This window comes from Sapajus apella, unplaced genomic scaffold (assembly GCF_009761245.1).
Source record: "Sapajus apella isolate SASKATOON/1434 unplaced genomic scaffold, GSC_monkey_1.0 scaffold74, whole genome shotgun sequence".
In the NCBI taxonomy this organism is placed as follows: domain Eukaryota; kingdom Metazoa; phylum Chordata; class Mammalia; order Primates; family Cebidae; genus Sapajus; species Sapajus apella.
Genome location: NW_022437014.1, coordinates 5639227 through 5655877, shown reverse-complemented (window position 1 = coordinate 5655877; position 16651 = coordinate 5639227). Strand labels below are relative to the sequence as shown.

Below are 16651 nucleotides of genomic sequence, written 5' to 3'. Positions count from 1 at the left end.
AATTTTTTTTGTATTTTTAGTAGAGACGGGGTTTCACCATGTTGACCAGGATGGTCTCGATCTCTTGACCTCGTGATCCACCCGCCTCGGCCTCCCAAAGTGCTGGGATTACAGGCTTGAGCCACCGCGCCCGGCCCTTTTTCTCTTTTCTTAAAGACTGTGTTTCACCATGTTGGCCAGGCTGGTCTTGAACTCCTGACCTCAAGTGATCTGCCCACCTTGGCCTCCCAAGATACTCTTTAAGTCAAATGATTTGGGACCTCAATTACATCTGCAAAGCATGTGCTTAGAATGGTATTTGAATAACTGAGAGAAGGTTATGTATATACCAGGAATAGGAATTTGTGGGGGCATCTCAGCATTCTGCCTGCCACATATGATAAGAGGCTTTAAAAGTCTATGTGTAAGTCTTTTGGGCTGCCACAGCAAAATGCTATAGCCTATGGCAGCTTAAACAACAGAAATTTATTTTCTCACAGTTCTGGAGGCTGGAAGTCCAAGATCAAGGTGTCAGCAGGGGTGGTTTCTCTTAAGGTTGCTCTCTTTCATTTGCAGATGGCTGGCTTCTCACTGCATCCTCACCTGGCTTTTTTATTTTTTTTTTTAGAGATGGAATCTCTCTCTGTCACCAGGCTGGAATGCAGTGGCGCATTCTCGGCTCACTGCAGCCTCCACCTCCTGGGTTCAAGCAATTCTCCTGCCTCAGTCTCCCGAGTAGCTGCACTACCACACCCAGCTAATTTTTTTATTTATAGTAGAGACAGGGTTTCACCATGCTGCCCAGTAGGACTATAGACGTACACAACCAGGCCCAGCTAATTTTTATATTTTTAGTAGAGATAGGGTTTCACCATCCTGCCCAGGATGGTCTCGATCTCTTGACCTCAGGATCCATCTTCCTTGGCCTCCCAAAGTGCTGGGATTATAGGCATGAGCCACCACACCCTGGCCTTTTTCTCTGTGTGAACATTCCTGGTGTTTCTCTACTTGTTGAAATTCTCTTCTTGTAAAGCCAACAGTGAGATCGAATTAAGGCTTCAAAATATAAATTTTGGGGGGACACAATTCAGTCTATAACAGTCTGATAACAAAATTAAGAGCTAATATTTGAGCTGCTAGGCAGGTAGTGTGCTAAAAAAAATTTGTAGGTTATCTCAACACAAACCTTTAAATTAAATACCATTGTAAGCAATTATATGAAGTTCCAATCTCATCAAAATGTTTCTTTTTTTTTTTTTTTTTTTTTTGAGACGGAGTTTCGCCCTTGTTACCCAGGCTGGAGTGCAATGGCGCGATCTCGGCTCACCGCAACCTCCGCCTCCTGGGTTCAGGCAATTCTCCTGCCTCAGCCTCCTGAGTAGCTGGGATTACAGGCACGCGCCACCATGCCCAGCTAATTTTTTGTATTTTTAGTATTTTTAGTAGAGACGGGGTTTCACCATGTTGACCAGGATGGTCTCGATTTCTTGACCTCGTGATCCACCCGCCTCGGCCTCCCAAAGTGCTGGGATTACAGGCTTGAGCCACCGCGCCCGGCCTCCTTTATTTTTAATTAGAAATTCTGTACGATTTCTGTTGTGATTTGATTCTTAGAGTGATCTGTCTCTACTATAATTCTACTACATTCTAAGGTCAATTTCCTTCACCCATCAAGTTTTACTGAGCAGGTAAGCTTGGTACAGAGACATTAAGATGAGTTATCAAACTTCTTGCTCTCAGAGGGCAAAATGTAGTTTAAAAAAAAAAAAAAAGAGATGTATTTTATGTCTGTCTCTGTACTTTTTTCTTTTTTTTTTTAACAGGGTCTCATTCTGTAGCCCAGGCTAGAGTGCAGTGGTGCAACCTCGGTTCACTACAACCTCTGCCTCCCAGGTTCAAACGATTCTCCTGCCTGAGCCTCCTAAGTAGCTGGGATTACAGGCACGTGTCACCATGCTCAGCTAATTTTTGCGTTTTAGGTACAGATGGTCTCAACCTCAGGTGATCCACCTACCTCAGCCTCCCAAAGTGTAGGGATTACAGGCGTGAGCCATCGTGCCTGGCCATGCATACATTTTAAAATACCTTACATAAAAAGTGTCAATTACAGGCCAGGCACGGTGGCTCGCACCAGTAATCCCAGCACTTTCAGAGGCCAAGCGGGGTGGATTACCTGAAGCCAGGAGTTAGGGACCAGCCTGGCCAACAAGGCAAAACCTAGTCTCTACTAAAAATACAAAAATTACGCAGGCATGGTGGCAGGTGCCTGTAATTCCAGCTACCAGGGAGGCTGAAGCACGAGAATTGCTGGAACTTGGGAGGCGGAGGTTGCAGTGAGCCAAGGTCTCACCACTGCACTCCAGCATGGGCAACAGAGCAGATTCTGTCTCGGGGGGGGGGGGAGACAAAGTGTAAATTATATTCATAGAATCGTTCTGCACAGTTAAGCTCTTATGAAACTCAGGCACTGAAAAATGAAATAATAATTTCGAGAAAGAGAAGCCCTGTCTGAAGGTTTTGTGTTATTTTTGTGAGATTTCCTTAACCCTAACTGTACAGCAACACACAGTTTTGTATGGGGCTTTAGACAGAACACTCGTTGATTGGAGAAAAACCACCTGGGATTTGACAGAAGTAATGGCAATGTAAAAATACTACACCTGACTAGGTAAGGCGCCTCAAATTCTACTCACCGTGCTCGAGAGGAAAAAAAAGATCCCTGGCGGAACGCAGTGGCTCACGCCTGTAATCCCAGCGTTTTGGGAGGCTGAGGAGGGAGGATGTCTTGAGGCCAAGCATTTAGGACCAGCCTAGGTAACATACCGAAATAAAACATACTAACATAAAAAATAACTAACTAAAAATAAAAATTATAAAATTAACCAGGAGTGGTGGCGCCCGCCTGTAATTCTAACTGCTAGGAGGGGCTTGAGCCCAGGAGGTCGAGGCTGCAGTGAGCCATGGTCGCCCGTCACTGCACTCCAGCCTTGGCGACAGAATGGAAACCCAGGATGTAAATTTAAAAAAATAAAAAATAAAAATCCCTTTTTTTCTCACTGCCCAACGCGCTCACATTTCATGCAATCTGCACCGAGAACTTCTCTCCTGGAAGCAAGGGCCACATTGCAGGTATCGAAAGAAATCAAATCCGCAGGCCCAGGCGCTTCCCAGCTGCGGACGGAGTGGGGTGACTGCCCCCAAGCGAGGCGCCCCTCTGCAGCCCACCCCTAGCCCACCTCCGCTTCCCAGCGCCCAGGGGCGGGCGGTGGGTTCCGCATCTCGCCCATCGCTTCTCTCGCGCCCTCTGCAGGAGCCCGGGCCAGGGACCGCCCCGGCTCGCCGCCCCAGGCTCATAAATGGCGTCTGCGCCCCGGCCCGAGCGGGCTCCGAGGCTGCCAGCTCTGTGCTTAACACGGTATCCGCCCCTGCCCTCACCCACGACAGTGGGATTTCTGTCCATGGAGGAGGAGGAGACCTACCTGGAGCTCTACCTGAACCAGTGCGCCGCTCAGGTGAGGCTGCCGCCCCTGTCCCAGAGTCGGGGCCCAAGTCCCGCCGAGTCCTGTGTGCCAAGGGCTTTGCCTGCGTTCTCTTAAAACTCAGCTACCCTTGGTTTCCCACGCTTTTCAGTTGAAGGTTAGAAGCTTCGAAAAGTAAAATAATTTGCCCAAGGCAACAAACGGAGCTCGAACTTCGTCTAGCACGAATCCAGAACCGTGCCCTCAGTCACCAGATTACGAGGCCCATCCCGGGCTGTTTTGGTTTTTGATTGATTTATTCTGAGATGGAGTCTCGCCCTAGTGCCCATCCACAACCGTGCGCTCAGTTACCAGACTCCAAGGCCCATCCCAGGTTGTTTGGTTTTTGGTTTGTTTATTTATTCATTCATTCCGAGATGGAGTCTTGCTCTGTCGCCCAGACTGGGGTGCAATGGCGTCATCTCAGCTCACTGCAACCTCCGCCTTCCGCGTCCAAGTGATTCTCGTGCCTCAGCCTCCCGAGTAGCTGGGATTACAGGCCCCTGCCACCACGCCCAGCTAATTTTTGTGTTTTTAGTAAAGGCGGGGTTTTGCCTTGCTACTCAGGCTTGTCTCCAACACCTGACCTCAAGTCATCCACCTGCCTCGGCCTCCCGCAGGGCTGGAATTTCGGGCATGAGCCACTGCACCTGGCCCCCGGCCTGATTCTAAAGGACACGCACAGAGAGTGCTTCGTGCTTGCTGTAGCGACTTCGGGTTCCCAAGGGCTTCTGCTTTGATGGGGAAACAGAGACCCCCTGTCCCCTGCAGCGTGGATGCCAGTACTGGGCCTCCCTGAGAACTCAAGTCTCTGGTGGAGCTAGGGGGTGGTAGGGTTTGCCAAATGTGAACTGCAAACACCTGTGGCTTCTTTTAGTTAATTACTTTTAAGACTTTAAAATTAAAAATTAAGAATTAAAAATTAAAAATCCTTAGCAGTTGTGGTGGCTCATGCCTGTAATCCCAGCACTTTGGGAGGCCGAGGCCAGCAGATCACAAGGTTAGGAGATTGAGACCATCCTGGCCAACATGGGGAAACCCCGTCTCTACTAAAAGTACAAAAATTAGCTGGACATGGTGGCGGGTGCCTGTAGTCTCAGCTACTCAGGAGGCTGAGGCAGGTGAATCGCTTGAACCCGGGAGGCAGAGGCTGCAGTGAGCCAAGATCACGCTACCGCACTCCAGCCTGGGCAACAGAGCGAGACTTTGTCTCAAAAAAACAAAAAAGCCAGGATGGTCTCAATCTCCTATTAGCCATCATGGTGGCAGGTGCCTATAGCCCAGTTACTGGGGAGGATGAGGCAGGAGAATTGCTTGAACCTGGGAGGCGAAGGTTGCAGTGAGCCAAGATGACGCCACTGCACTCCAGCCTGGGTGACAGTGAAAAAAAATAAAGATCTTTAGCATCAAATTTTGTAGAAAAGAGCCTTTTAAAAACCCCTGCAAGATGGCAACTTTTTTTTTTTCTTTTTTTTTTAATTGCATTTTAGGTTTTGGGGTACATGTGAAGAACATGCAAGATTGTTGCATAGGTACACACATGGCAGTGTAATATGCTGCCTTCCTCCCCTTCACCTATATCTGGCATTTCTCTCCATGCTATCTCACCCGAACTCCCCACCCTGCCCCCCCCTGCCCCTCCCCTATTTCCCCCCAACAGACCCCAGTGTGTAGTGCTCCCCTCCCTGTGTCCATGTGTTCTCATTGTTCTACACCTGCCTATGAGTGAGAACATGCGGTGTTTGATTTTCTGCTCTTGTGTCAGTTTGCTGAGAATGATGGTTTCCAGGTTCATCCATGTCCCTACAAAGGACACGAACTCATCGTTTTTGATGGCTGCATAATTCTGGATATCAGCCCTTTGTCAGATAGATAAACTGCAAAAATTTTTTCCCATTCTGAACTTTTTTTTTTTTTTTTTGGTGAGAGAATTTTTTTATGAAGACAACGATCAGAACTGAGGTAGAAATGGTGACTTTCCCTAGCATTTAACACAGCAAAGAGCCCAAGCCAGAAAGGTTCTGAGAAAGATGAGTGGATACAGTTTAACAAAAAATGACTCGTGATTCAGTGAACATACTACACAGACATCCTCTGAGGCGCGTCCCTGCAGGTAGAGCCTGCAGGGACACAGTCAAGGTTCCATTGCCATAAAACATCTTCCTTCAACGTCTCCTCGCCATTGCCTTACATTCTTGTGTAAGTTTAGTTTTTGTTCCCTCATAAAATACCATGATGGGGAAGGGGAAGAGACACTGAGGGTTGCAGCTTTGGAGCTTTAGCGTAAATTGCCTGAGGAGATCCTTTCCATCTGGGACAGGTGAGGCCAAGGAACCCTGCAGTGGAATCAGGGCCCATTATCCTCATCTCACTTTTCTTAAGGCCACTCTGTGGATTGAGGGTGGGGAAACATAGGAGCTTATCACATATTCAAAATGAAATAGAGGTAAAAAAATGTTATTTCAAGAGAATAGCTTGATTTTTTTTTTTTTCTTCAAAGTGCTTTCTTTAAACAATTAGTCACCCCTGCCACCTGCTGGACTTGTAGTAACAGAACAATCCAACAGGCTCTAGCCAGATGTGTGTATGTTAGCTGAAATAGCATTGTCACTGAGAAGATACAGCACTGTGCATTCCTGACCCTTCAGTTGTCAGAAAAGAAATAAGATCTTTTTGACTTTCTCCTGCAAGCAGTGCTCAAAATCTGGAATCCAGGTCTGCAACTTGGGTGAAGCAGGTGGTAATGCATTGATCGAGGTAATCGATTTTTCCTGTAATAAAGTCCATGAATTTTACATTAGTTGCTTCCCTCAGGTGCACACCTCATCCTCTTCATAGCTTGGTAATGGGAGTTCGGCAGCCTCCCCTGGACCAAAAATACACTGATTTAAACTATTCTTACCATTTAACTTTCAATATCATTCTTCCTATTGTAGATTCTTGTAACTAGAACATTACAATAATTCTTATGCCTTTGCCTAGAAGTAATAACAGTGGGTCTTTAGCAAGTCTTGATTAGGATTCAACTATATCTTAAACTTCATTTATTCTATTTAAAATATAATTTTAGCCGGGCGCGGTGGCTCAAGCCTGTAATCCCAGCACTTTGGGAGGCCGAGGCGGGTGGATCACGAGGTCAAGAGATCGAGACCATCCTGGTCAACACGGTGAAACCCCGTCTCTACTAAAAATACAAAAAATTAGCTGGGCATGGTGGCGCGTGCCTGTAATCCCAGCTACTCAGGAGGCTGAGGCAGGAGAATTGCCTGAACCCAGGAGGCGGAGGTTGCAGTGAGCCGAGATCGCGCCATTGCACTCCAGCCTGGGTAACGAGAGTGAAACTCCGTCCCCCAAAAAAATGAAATAAAATATAATTTTAAAAGTCAAAATTATTTCAAAGTTGAGTCAACTAAAGTTTAAATAGTGCAGTATATCTGTTCTCTTCAAAGTATACAACAATTTAGAGCATGGTTGCTCAATTGCCTCTATTGCACATTGGAGTTAGAGAGTACCAACTTACTAGGGATCTAACCAAAGTAGTGAAGATAGTTTATGAAGAATGCTTTTTCTTCATTAAAAAATATTCTCTCCTGTTTCCATTAAGTGTGCTGGTATTGTAATAGAATCTTTTTTAGAAGGAAGCTAGCTCTGTTGCCCAGGCTGGAGTGCAGTGGCACGATCTTGGCTCAATTCAACCTCCATCTCCAGGGTTCAAGAGATTCTCGTGCCTTAGCCTCCCCAGTAGCAGGGATTACAGGCATGCACTACCATGCTTGGCTAATTTTTGTATTTTTAGTAGAGATGTGGTTTCACCACGTTGGCCAGGCTATCTCAAGCTCCTAGCCTCAAGCCATCCACCTGCCTCGGCCTTCCAAAGTGCTGGGATTACAGGCATGAGCTACCACACCCAGCCTGTAATAGAATCTTAACGGCATTTTTTAGAAAGAAGCGGTGCACGAATATAAGCAATGTTGAACTGCCTCTTACACTGAATACATTGCCTACTGTAGTGATATCTCTTTTGTGTAACATGCTGCTCTCTCTGTTGTGTTTCTGTCTGTTTGTTTTGGGAACTGCCTAGGATGGCCTTGCCCCACTCAGGTCTCCCCTGTTCAGCCCAGTTGTACCTTATGATATGTACATGCTGAATGCATCCAATCCGGAGACTGCATTTAATTCGAACCCTGAAGTCAAAGAAACACCTGGTGGTTTCTCATCTGTGGATCTTAGCTTCCTACCGGATGAACTTACCCAAGAGGATAAAGAGCAGCCTGTAATTGGAAGCAAACATGAAACTGAAGAAAATTCTGAAAGCCAAAGTCAACAAAGTAGGTTGCCATCACCCAACAAACACGACATTGGGCTGGGCTTAAACAGCCCCAGTTTGTCAAATCCGCATTCACAGCAGCACCCTAGTGATACTGACTCAGTCCAGGCCTCTCCTGAGAAACCAGACTCCAACTCCTTGCCTCTGGCATCCATAACTCCCATGACACCAGTGACCTCCGTTTCAGAGTGTTGTGGAATTGTACCTCAACTACAGTAAGTTTTTATTTTTGTTTTAATTGAGCACATTGGGTATACATTTTATATTCCTGAATGCGATGATAACTAATTTCAGGATAATAATGTAGGGAAAAGAACTTCGGATTTCATAATTCTTTGTTTTATCAGTTCTAAATGGATTGTGGCTTTAGACAGTCTGGTTATCTATACAGTTTAGCGCTAATTCTTGATCCTCTATGATGGGTAGAAGGGAGTTAAAGATTAATAGACACATTATTAGGATTGTATTTTTTATACTAAAGCACTGAAGTTGCTGAGAACTGTGAGTAGGGTTGGATAAACACCAAGGATATAAACATGTAAAATTGAGTTTGATGTGCAAATTGATTCAGAATTGTAATTTATATTTTGAGGAATTGTTCTGAAAAAAGATCTAAAACTTAATTTTAGCAGCTAGTCATGAAATTTTAGGAAAGGCTATTTTAGCATTTCACTTTGGGATTTTATATTTTACTAGGAACCATGTTAACCATTTATTTCACATTTGGTTTTTTGTTTTTTGGTTTTTTTTTGAGACGGAGTTTCGCTCTTGTTACCCAGGCTGGAGTGCAATGGCGCGATCTCGGCTCACCGCAGCCTCCGCCTCCCGGGTTCAGGCAATTCTCCTGCCTCAGCCTCCTGAGTAGCTGGGATTACAGGCACGCGCCACCATGCCCAGCTAATTTTTTGTAGTTTTAGTAGAGACGGGGTTTCACCATGTTGACCAGGATGGTCTCGATCTCTTGACCTTGTGATCCACCCGCCTCGGCCTCCCAAAGTGCTGGGATTACAGGCTTGAGCCACCGCGCCCGGCTTATTTCACATTTGGAATAAGTCTCCCCCTAGAAAATTGCTAAGGTGTAACACAAGAAATGAGAAAATAAGTTGTTTTTGTCTTTTTCTTTTCTTTTTTTTTTTTTTCCTGTTTGTATCTGATAAACGTATCTAAACAGACTTATTTCCTCAGAAATATAGTTTCCACTGTAAACCTGGCCTGTAAGTTGGATCTCAAGAAAATAGCTTTGCATGCAAAAAATGCAGAATATAACCCAAAGGTAAGATTTCTCAGTATTCCTTTCAACCATTAGCCTCTCTTTGGATTTACTTTCCTTCATATCATGACATTGACTAATTCCTCTGTTTTTTCCTTAAAAAATTGTTACTGGAAAAGCTTTTGGCAACTCAAGTTTAATATCTCACTCTTTTGAGTGATTAAAAATAATCTCATTCTTTCTGCTGAATAAAGAAGTAATGGAGCACTTCCTTGGAGATAAGCTCTTTACCTTGTCATTCAAAAAGATTTTCGTTATGACTATAATTTTCCACCTGACTATTGGCATGTGAACTTTATTAAAATGCCATCACATTTTTGGAAATAATTTTTGCTAAATGTTGTCCTAGCTACCTGATACTAACCTATCTTTCTATTTATAATTCTTACTGAGAAAGCTAAATTGCCTAAAGTATAAAGTTCAATCTCCTACTTACTAATGTAAGATTCAGGGATTTTTTTTCCTCCCCTTCAAAGTTTAATAAAATCTGTTCTTTCTTGTATCTTGCCAAAGCCAGGCATTCTGTTTTCAATGGTTTGTTTACCTAGGGTAATCGGATTTGTTGATCCTATCAACATTTAGGATTTGCTAGGCTCTGTACTTAGGAGTACAAAGATGAGTAAGACCCACATCCTACTGGAAAAAAGTTCTCTGGCTGAGGTGGTGGAGGATCTGTGGAATTAGATGAAAAAAGGTCACATTCCTAGGAACCTAGAGACCTGGGAGGCATCAGCATTTATGTATTAAGTATTTGTTTTTTGCTGTTGTGGTAGTACTATTGCTGACATCTGAATTTAAATATTACATGAATGTTACCGGAATACAATAAAGCTTTCCTTTTGATATTTCATACAGCTGATAATGGTGAGGACAGATGCACAAAGATGAGCTAAGACCCTCACAGCTGCAGCTGTGGTCACCTTGTTAAACAATGAGCGTTTCCAGCAACTTTTGTCCACCATCCTCAGCACACCCTTCATTTTGGATGAGGGGTTAGGGGTAGGCAGGGCTGGGGATGAAGTGTAGAGGATCTCTCTGAACTTGTGCTTGATAGCCAAAGAAATTCTGGCTTGGCCTGTAAGCTAGTACCAACCCGTTTCCTTCCTAGCTTAATCAGGGAGAGGAGTTGGGGTGAAGAGAGTGTCTGTGTAGGAGCAGACCATTTGATGACAGGCCCATGTGTCAGCATCACCTGGAGGGCTTGCTGATGCTGCTGGTCTTGGATGACACTGAGAACTATAGGAGGCAAGAACTTGACATCAACTTCTGTCAGTCATCTTTAGCATGCCTATCATAGAGACTCTTCTGCATTTTGGTTGCTTTTCAGTACATTATAAAGTCTTGGTGAGCCTTTAACATGCTTTCCCCCCCACCCCCGCCGCAAAGATTCATCAAAAGGCCGGGCGTGGTCGCTCATGCCTGTAATCCAAGCACTTTGGAGGCCAAGGCGGGCGGATCACCTGAGGTTGGGAGTTCAAGACCAGCCTGACCAACATGGTGAAACCCCATCTTTAAAAAAAATAAAAATAAAACAGACAAACCAAAAAAAGATTCATCAAAAGAAAAGAAGTATGTCAAAGTAAAAAGCAGAGAATCTGACAAGTTTGGGTTTTGAATCTTAACTTTACCATTTCCTGTGTAATATTGGAGGTTAAATAGCTACTCGTTTTCCCTGAGCCCTAGATGAGGATAATGAACACAAGTTCATCCTATCATAAGGATAAATAGGAACTGAAACCTAACAGGCCTTCAAATTCTAGCAGTTATTGATACTATTTTTACCTGTTAATAAGTACATTTTAGAATCATCATGATTTTTGTCAACCTTAATGTGGGAAGAATAGACGAGACATTTAGTTTTTCCATCCAGTCTGTTTCTTCGAGATTTTCATATCCAGCTCAGCTTTTCTTTTTTTTTTTTTTTTTTTTTTGAGACGGAGTTTCGCCCTTGTTACCCAGGCTGGAGTGCAATAGCGCGATCTCGGCTCACCGCAACCTCCGCCTCCTGGGTTCAGGCAATTCTCCTGCCTCAGCCTCCTGAGTAGCTGGGACTACAGATACGCGCCACCATGCCCAGCTAATTTTTTGTATTTTTTTTTTTTTAGTAGAGACGGGGTTTCACCATATTGGCCGGGATGGCCTCGATCTCTTGACCTCGTGATCCACCCGCCTCGGCCTCCCAAAGTGCTGGGATTACAGGCGTGAGCCACCGCGCCCAGCCATCAGCTCAGCTTTTCAACTGGGATAAAGTTAACTCCTGGCAGAGTCTGATTCTCTTTTGGTTTCTGGGTATAGAGATTTGCTGCTGTCATCATGAGGATCCGAGAGCCCAGGACAACAGCCCTTATATTTAGCTCTGGGAAGATGGTCTGCACAGGAGCCAGAAGGTATGAGGAGTTATCCCTTCACCCTTACCAGAGTAACAATTTAGTATTAAAACAAGGAAGCATAGAATTAATGTGCTAAAGCACAGAGTAGGGGCAAAAGGCCTTTCTCTGCTGAAGACTTTATTCAATGAAATGTCACATTTTGGGTTGAAAACAGTCTTATAATACTGACTTGGGCCAGACACGGTGGCTCACACCCGTAATCCCGGCACTTTGGGAGGCCTAAGCAGGAGGATGGCTTGAGCCCAGGAGTTGAAGACCAATATGGGCAACATAGTGAGACTCCATCTCTGTTTTTAAAAAACTAAAAAACAGCTGGATGTGGTGGTGCACGCCTGTAGTCCTAGCTACTTGGGAGGCTGAGGTGGGAGGATCACTTGAGCCCAGGAGTCTGAGGGCGGCAGTGAGCTATGATCATACCACTGCACTACAGTCTGAGTTACAGAACAAGACTCTGTCTCTAGTAAAAAAAAAAAATAATAATAAAATACTGACATAGCCCCATTTTACAGTTGATCCTATTAAGCCGAGGGAACTTAACTGTGCTGTTACAACTTGTGTCTAAGGTGAATTTTTTTAAAGTTAAAGTAATGATAAAGTGTGTTATAAGCCTGGGGAAGTAGCTATTGTGAATTTTTCTCATTGCAGATAAATGGATAGAACTTTCTAAAGGAGCTAAATTACACATTTCTTGACCATTAGCTTGAACATTAACTCAGGAGGCATCCCTTAAAAATCTCCTCTCCTGGATCTCATGCACAGGAAGCCCTGTGTTGATGGGTATTCTTTCACCGTAACTCTCTAGTGAGAGAGCCTGTTCTCTCCTCTCGGTGTTAAAATATGAGAAGCAAGTTGTTCTCCTGAAAGGTTGTACCAATTTCTTGCTCTAGAAACGTACTAAGTTGTTCATTTTATCGTATGAACACTGAGTATCAATATTCTTTTTATATTTGCTAAATTGATTGGCAAAATGTTATGTTTTAATTTATTTTTTATTTTATTTTTTTTATTTTATTTATTTATTTTTTTGAGACGGAGTTTCACTCTTGTTGCCCAGGCTGGAGTGCAGTGGCGCGATCTCGGCTCACCGCAACCTCCGCCTCCTGGGTTCAGGCAATTCTCCTGCCTCAGCCTCCTGAGTAGCTGGGATTACAGGCATGCGCCACCATGCTCAGCTGATTTTTTGTATTTTTAGTAGAGACGGGGTTTCACTATGTTGACCAGGATGGTCTCGATCTCTTGACCTCGTGATCCACCCGCCTGGGCCTTCCAAAGCGCTGGGATTACAGGCGTGAGCCACCGCGCCCGGCCTGTTTTAATTTATTTGATTTACTAGTGAGATTAAATAACTTTTTAGAATCACAGAAATTGCTATGTCTTTTGCCCAATTATCTATGGAGATATTTATCTTTTGTTTTAGTGTTTATTTTAGCCATTTTATACTGTAAATATTTTTTTCTCAGATCACTCTTCATAGTGTGTTATGGTGTGGTTTTGTGTGTGTGTTTTTTGTGTGTGTGTTTTTTTTGTTTTTTTTTTTTGGAGACAGTGTCTCACTCTGTTGTCCAGGATGATGTGCAGTGGTGAGATCTTGGCTCACTGCAAGCTCCACCTCCCGGGCTGAAGCCATCCTTCCAGCTCGGCCTCCCAAGTAGCTAGGATCACAGGCATGCACCACTAGGCCCGGCTAATTTTCGTATTTTTTTTTTTTTTTATAGAGACAGGGTTTCACCATGTTGCCCAGGCTGGTCTCAAACTCCTGGGCTCAAATAGTCCTCCCGCCTTGATCTCCCAAAGTGCTGGGATTACAGGCATGAGCTACCACATCTGGCCAATCGTGGGTTTTTTTCTTTTTTTAACACAATGTTGGAGGGTTTAGTCATTTTATCCCATTTTTCTTTGTTTTCTACATTTGGCTTTACCCTTAAGGCATTCGTGCACAATATTATATAAATATTGACTTTTTTTCTTTCTTTTTTTTTTTTAAATGGAGTTTCACTCTTGTTGCCCAGGCTGGAGTGCAATGGCACAATTTCAGCTCACTGCAACCTCTGCCTCCTGAGTTTAAGTGATTCTCCTGCCTCAGCTTCCCAAGTAGCTGGGATTACAGGCACCCACCACCATGCCCAGCTAATTTTTGTATTTTTAGTAGAGATGGGGTTTTGCCATGTTGGCCAGGGTGGTCTCAAACTCCTGACCTCAGGTGGTCTGCCCATCTCAGCCTCCCAAAGTGCTAGGATTGCAGGTGTGAGCCACCATGCCTGGCCCAAATATTGACTTTACTATATTTTTCCAGTCATTTTCAGATCCTGCTTTGTGTTGGGAAAAGGATAGCTGGTATTTTGATTCATCTAGTGCTTTCTCTAGATGGAGATATTCTATATCTGCACTGTTTAATGTTGTGGTGTAGCCACTACTCATATGTGGCTATTGAGTACTTGAAATACAGCTAAAATAACCAAGGGACTGAATTTAAGTTATATTTATTGGACAGAGCAGATCTGGAATTTTATTTCAATGTAAGGTAATTATTTTTCCCAAATGATCAGTTGGTACTCAGATACACTTATTGAAGAATCAGTTGTTACCACATTTCCCACTACCTGTTTTTACATATTAAGTTCTTCTCATGTGTCTCAGTACATTTCTGGACTTTGTCTTATTTTGATCCCAGGAATCTCCATTTTAAAGTGATTATTGGACAGTTGTGCCAGATATCTTTAACAGCGTTCATTTCTGCATTAAAACAGGAAAAACTTAATTTAATAATAGGTTTTCAATTTGAAGTCATAAACTGAAATTGTGTTAGTCATATACACACACATACTGAGCTAATAGGATGGCCACATTGTATGAAGTTGGAGTGGGGATGGAGAAGTCAGCAACTAAATGGTGTTTGCTATCTAACTTTTAATTGTGAAATACGCTCATGTTACATATTACACAATTCCTGAGTGTCTTGTCTTATCTGAATTTATTTGGTTCCTAAAATCTGACAGCGAAAGTTTGATAGTGAGTCCAGATAATAAGAGATACTTGCTATCCAAATATATTTGGTTTTGAAGTTTTGGATAGTGAGTGTGAGAATTTGGTTAATAAGAGGTGCTAGTATTATCTCCAACATTTTATCCAAACCTATTCTCTTTAGTTGTAATAGCAAGAAAATGAGGGAATACCTGTGTTTGCACAGGAAAAGTGCAGAATATCAAATTTAGGTGGTTAACATCACTAAGGGTGAGATTTTAAGATTTTTAAACTATTTTCTAATGTATGTACAATGAACATGTATACAGACTTTGAACTGCAGCTAGTGCTCAACTTAGGACCACAGTCGGGACTGCGGACCTGTTGTAACACGATTTGGTCATAAGTTGAGTAGGCTAGATGTACAGTTGAAATGGTGCATGCAGAGATGGTAGTGCTGCTGGAAGCTGGTCCGCAGTGTCATATGCCCAGCTGGGCAACGTTTGCGCTGCCAGACGCGGAGCAGTCGTGGCTAGCGATTGTGGTCGTAAAGTTGAATGGTCGTAAGCTGCATAGGTGGCAAGTCGATCAATATACCTGTACTAGCTGTTTTGATAGAAACTTCTGTGTCCTTAGAATATCACAGCTGATATTCCAAGAAACTACAGGACAACATGAACTTGAAATTTGAACTTATTTATGTTACGGGAAATGCAATAGATCAGTTAGGCAAATGTAGTTGTTCAAAATGGAAAGTTTATTACACAGCTAATCTGGGGACATGGACTTGCTAAGGACATTTCAGGAGTGAGAATTGGGTGAAGAGAGCCAAGGGCAGTGCATGCACCTGTGGTCAATATAGTGACTAGATGGAGGATCAGCAGATAGGCCAGGTGCAGTGGCTCATACCTGTAATACCAGCACGTTGGAAAGCTGAGGTGGGGAGGATCACTTGAGCCCTGGAGTTTGAACCCAGCCTGGATAAGACAGCAAGACCCTGTCTCTATAAAAAGTTAGGCAGGCGTGGTGGTGCTTGTCCCTGCAGGCTACTTAGGAGGCTGAGGTAGGAGGATCACTGGAGCCCAGAAGTTCAAGGGCACAGTGAGCTATGGTTGCCCCACTGCACTCCTGCCTGGGTAACAGAGCAAAACCCAATCTCTTTAAAAAATAATAATAATAATAATAATTGGTGAGGAGAATCAACATTAAATGAAGTGACACGTATATGAAGTAATGAATACACGAGAGGGGGCAGTGTTTGTGAAGGATCTGGAGAAGAGAATCAAACACTTGCTTTGGTCCAGACAAGTTCAAACTGGTTTTTCTTGCAGGTGTTTCTGATTTACAGCCTAAAAATAGGGCCAACCTAGGCGGAATTCATCTGATTCACCCGCCAGGTGTTGCTACCTGCTGTTTTGTTTTGGCAGTAACAGTTGAAAAATACCTAAGGAGAAATGAAGCCTCACCTCTTAGGACTTCACATGCTCTGATAAAAATTTAGGGGTGCGGCCGGGCGCGGTGGCTCAAGCCTGTAATCCCAGCACTGTGGGAGGCCGAGGCGGGTGGATCACGAGGTCAAGAGATCGAGACCATCCTGGTCAACATGGTGAAACCCCGTCTCTACTAAAACTACAAAAAATTAGCTGGGCGTGGTGGCACGTGCCTGTAATCCCAGCTGCTCAGGAGGCTGAGGCAGGAGAATTGCCTGAACCCAGGAGGCGGAGGTTGCGGTGAGCCGAGATCGCGCCATTGCACTCCAGCCTGGGTAACAAGAGCAAAACTCCGTCTCAAAAAAAAAAAAAAAAAATTTAGGGGTGCAGCAGGACAGACAATTAAGGGCATAGCCATAGAATAGGACAAATTCCTGTCCTTCTTGTATTGAGTATGAATTGAATGAAGAGTGAGTGAGAAAGCCAACCAAAACAAGGTGGATTTTGAGGTATTTTCATGTGGTTGTTTTGGACAATGTGTCCAGTAAAGACTCAGGAAGTGATACCTTGTCTGTGCCACTCAATCAGCACATATCTTACCTCCTTATATGTGATTTTTTTTTTGTATGGGTGTGTCCTTATTTTTTTCTTGTTTCCTTGTCTTTTTTTTCTTTTTCTTTATTTAGAGAGGGAGTTTCACTCTTGTTGCCCAGGCTGGAACACAACAGCGTGATCTTAGTTCACTGTAACCTGCCTCCCAGGTTCAAGACATTCCC

The 16651-nt window shown here is 43.8% G+C and overlaps 1 protein-coding gene across 1 annotated transcript in view; it reads left to right on the top strand.

Moving 5' to 3' along the window:
* Nucleotides 1-3266: 3266 nt before the first annotated feature.
* Nucleotides 3267-16651, top strand: part of TBPL2 (TATA-box binding protein like 2) — a 31445-nt gene continuing 18060 nt past the window's right edge. Inside the window, exons 1-4 of the mRNA XM_032251142.1 lie at nucleotides 3267-3491; nucleotides 7579-8039; nucleotides 9010-9097; nucleotides 11390-11481. Coding sequence (XP_032107033.1) covers nucleotides 3336-3491; nucleotides 7579-8039; nucleotides 9010-9097; nucleotides 11390-11481 — 797 coding nt within the window. The 5' untranslated portion in view covers nucleotides 3267-3335. The remainder of the gene's footprint in view (nucleotides 3492-7578; nucleotides 8040-9009; nucleotides 9098-11389; nucleotides 11482-16651) is intronic.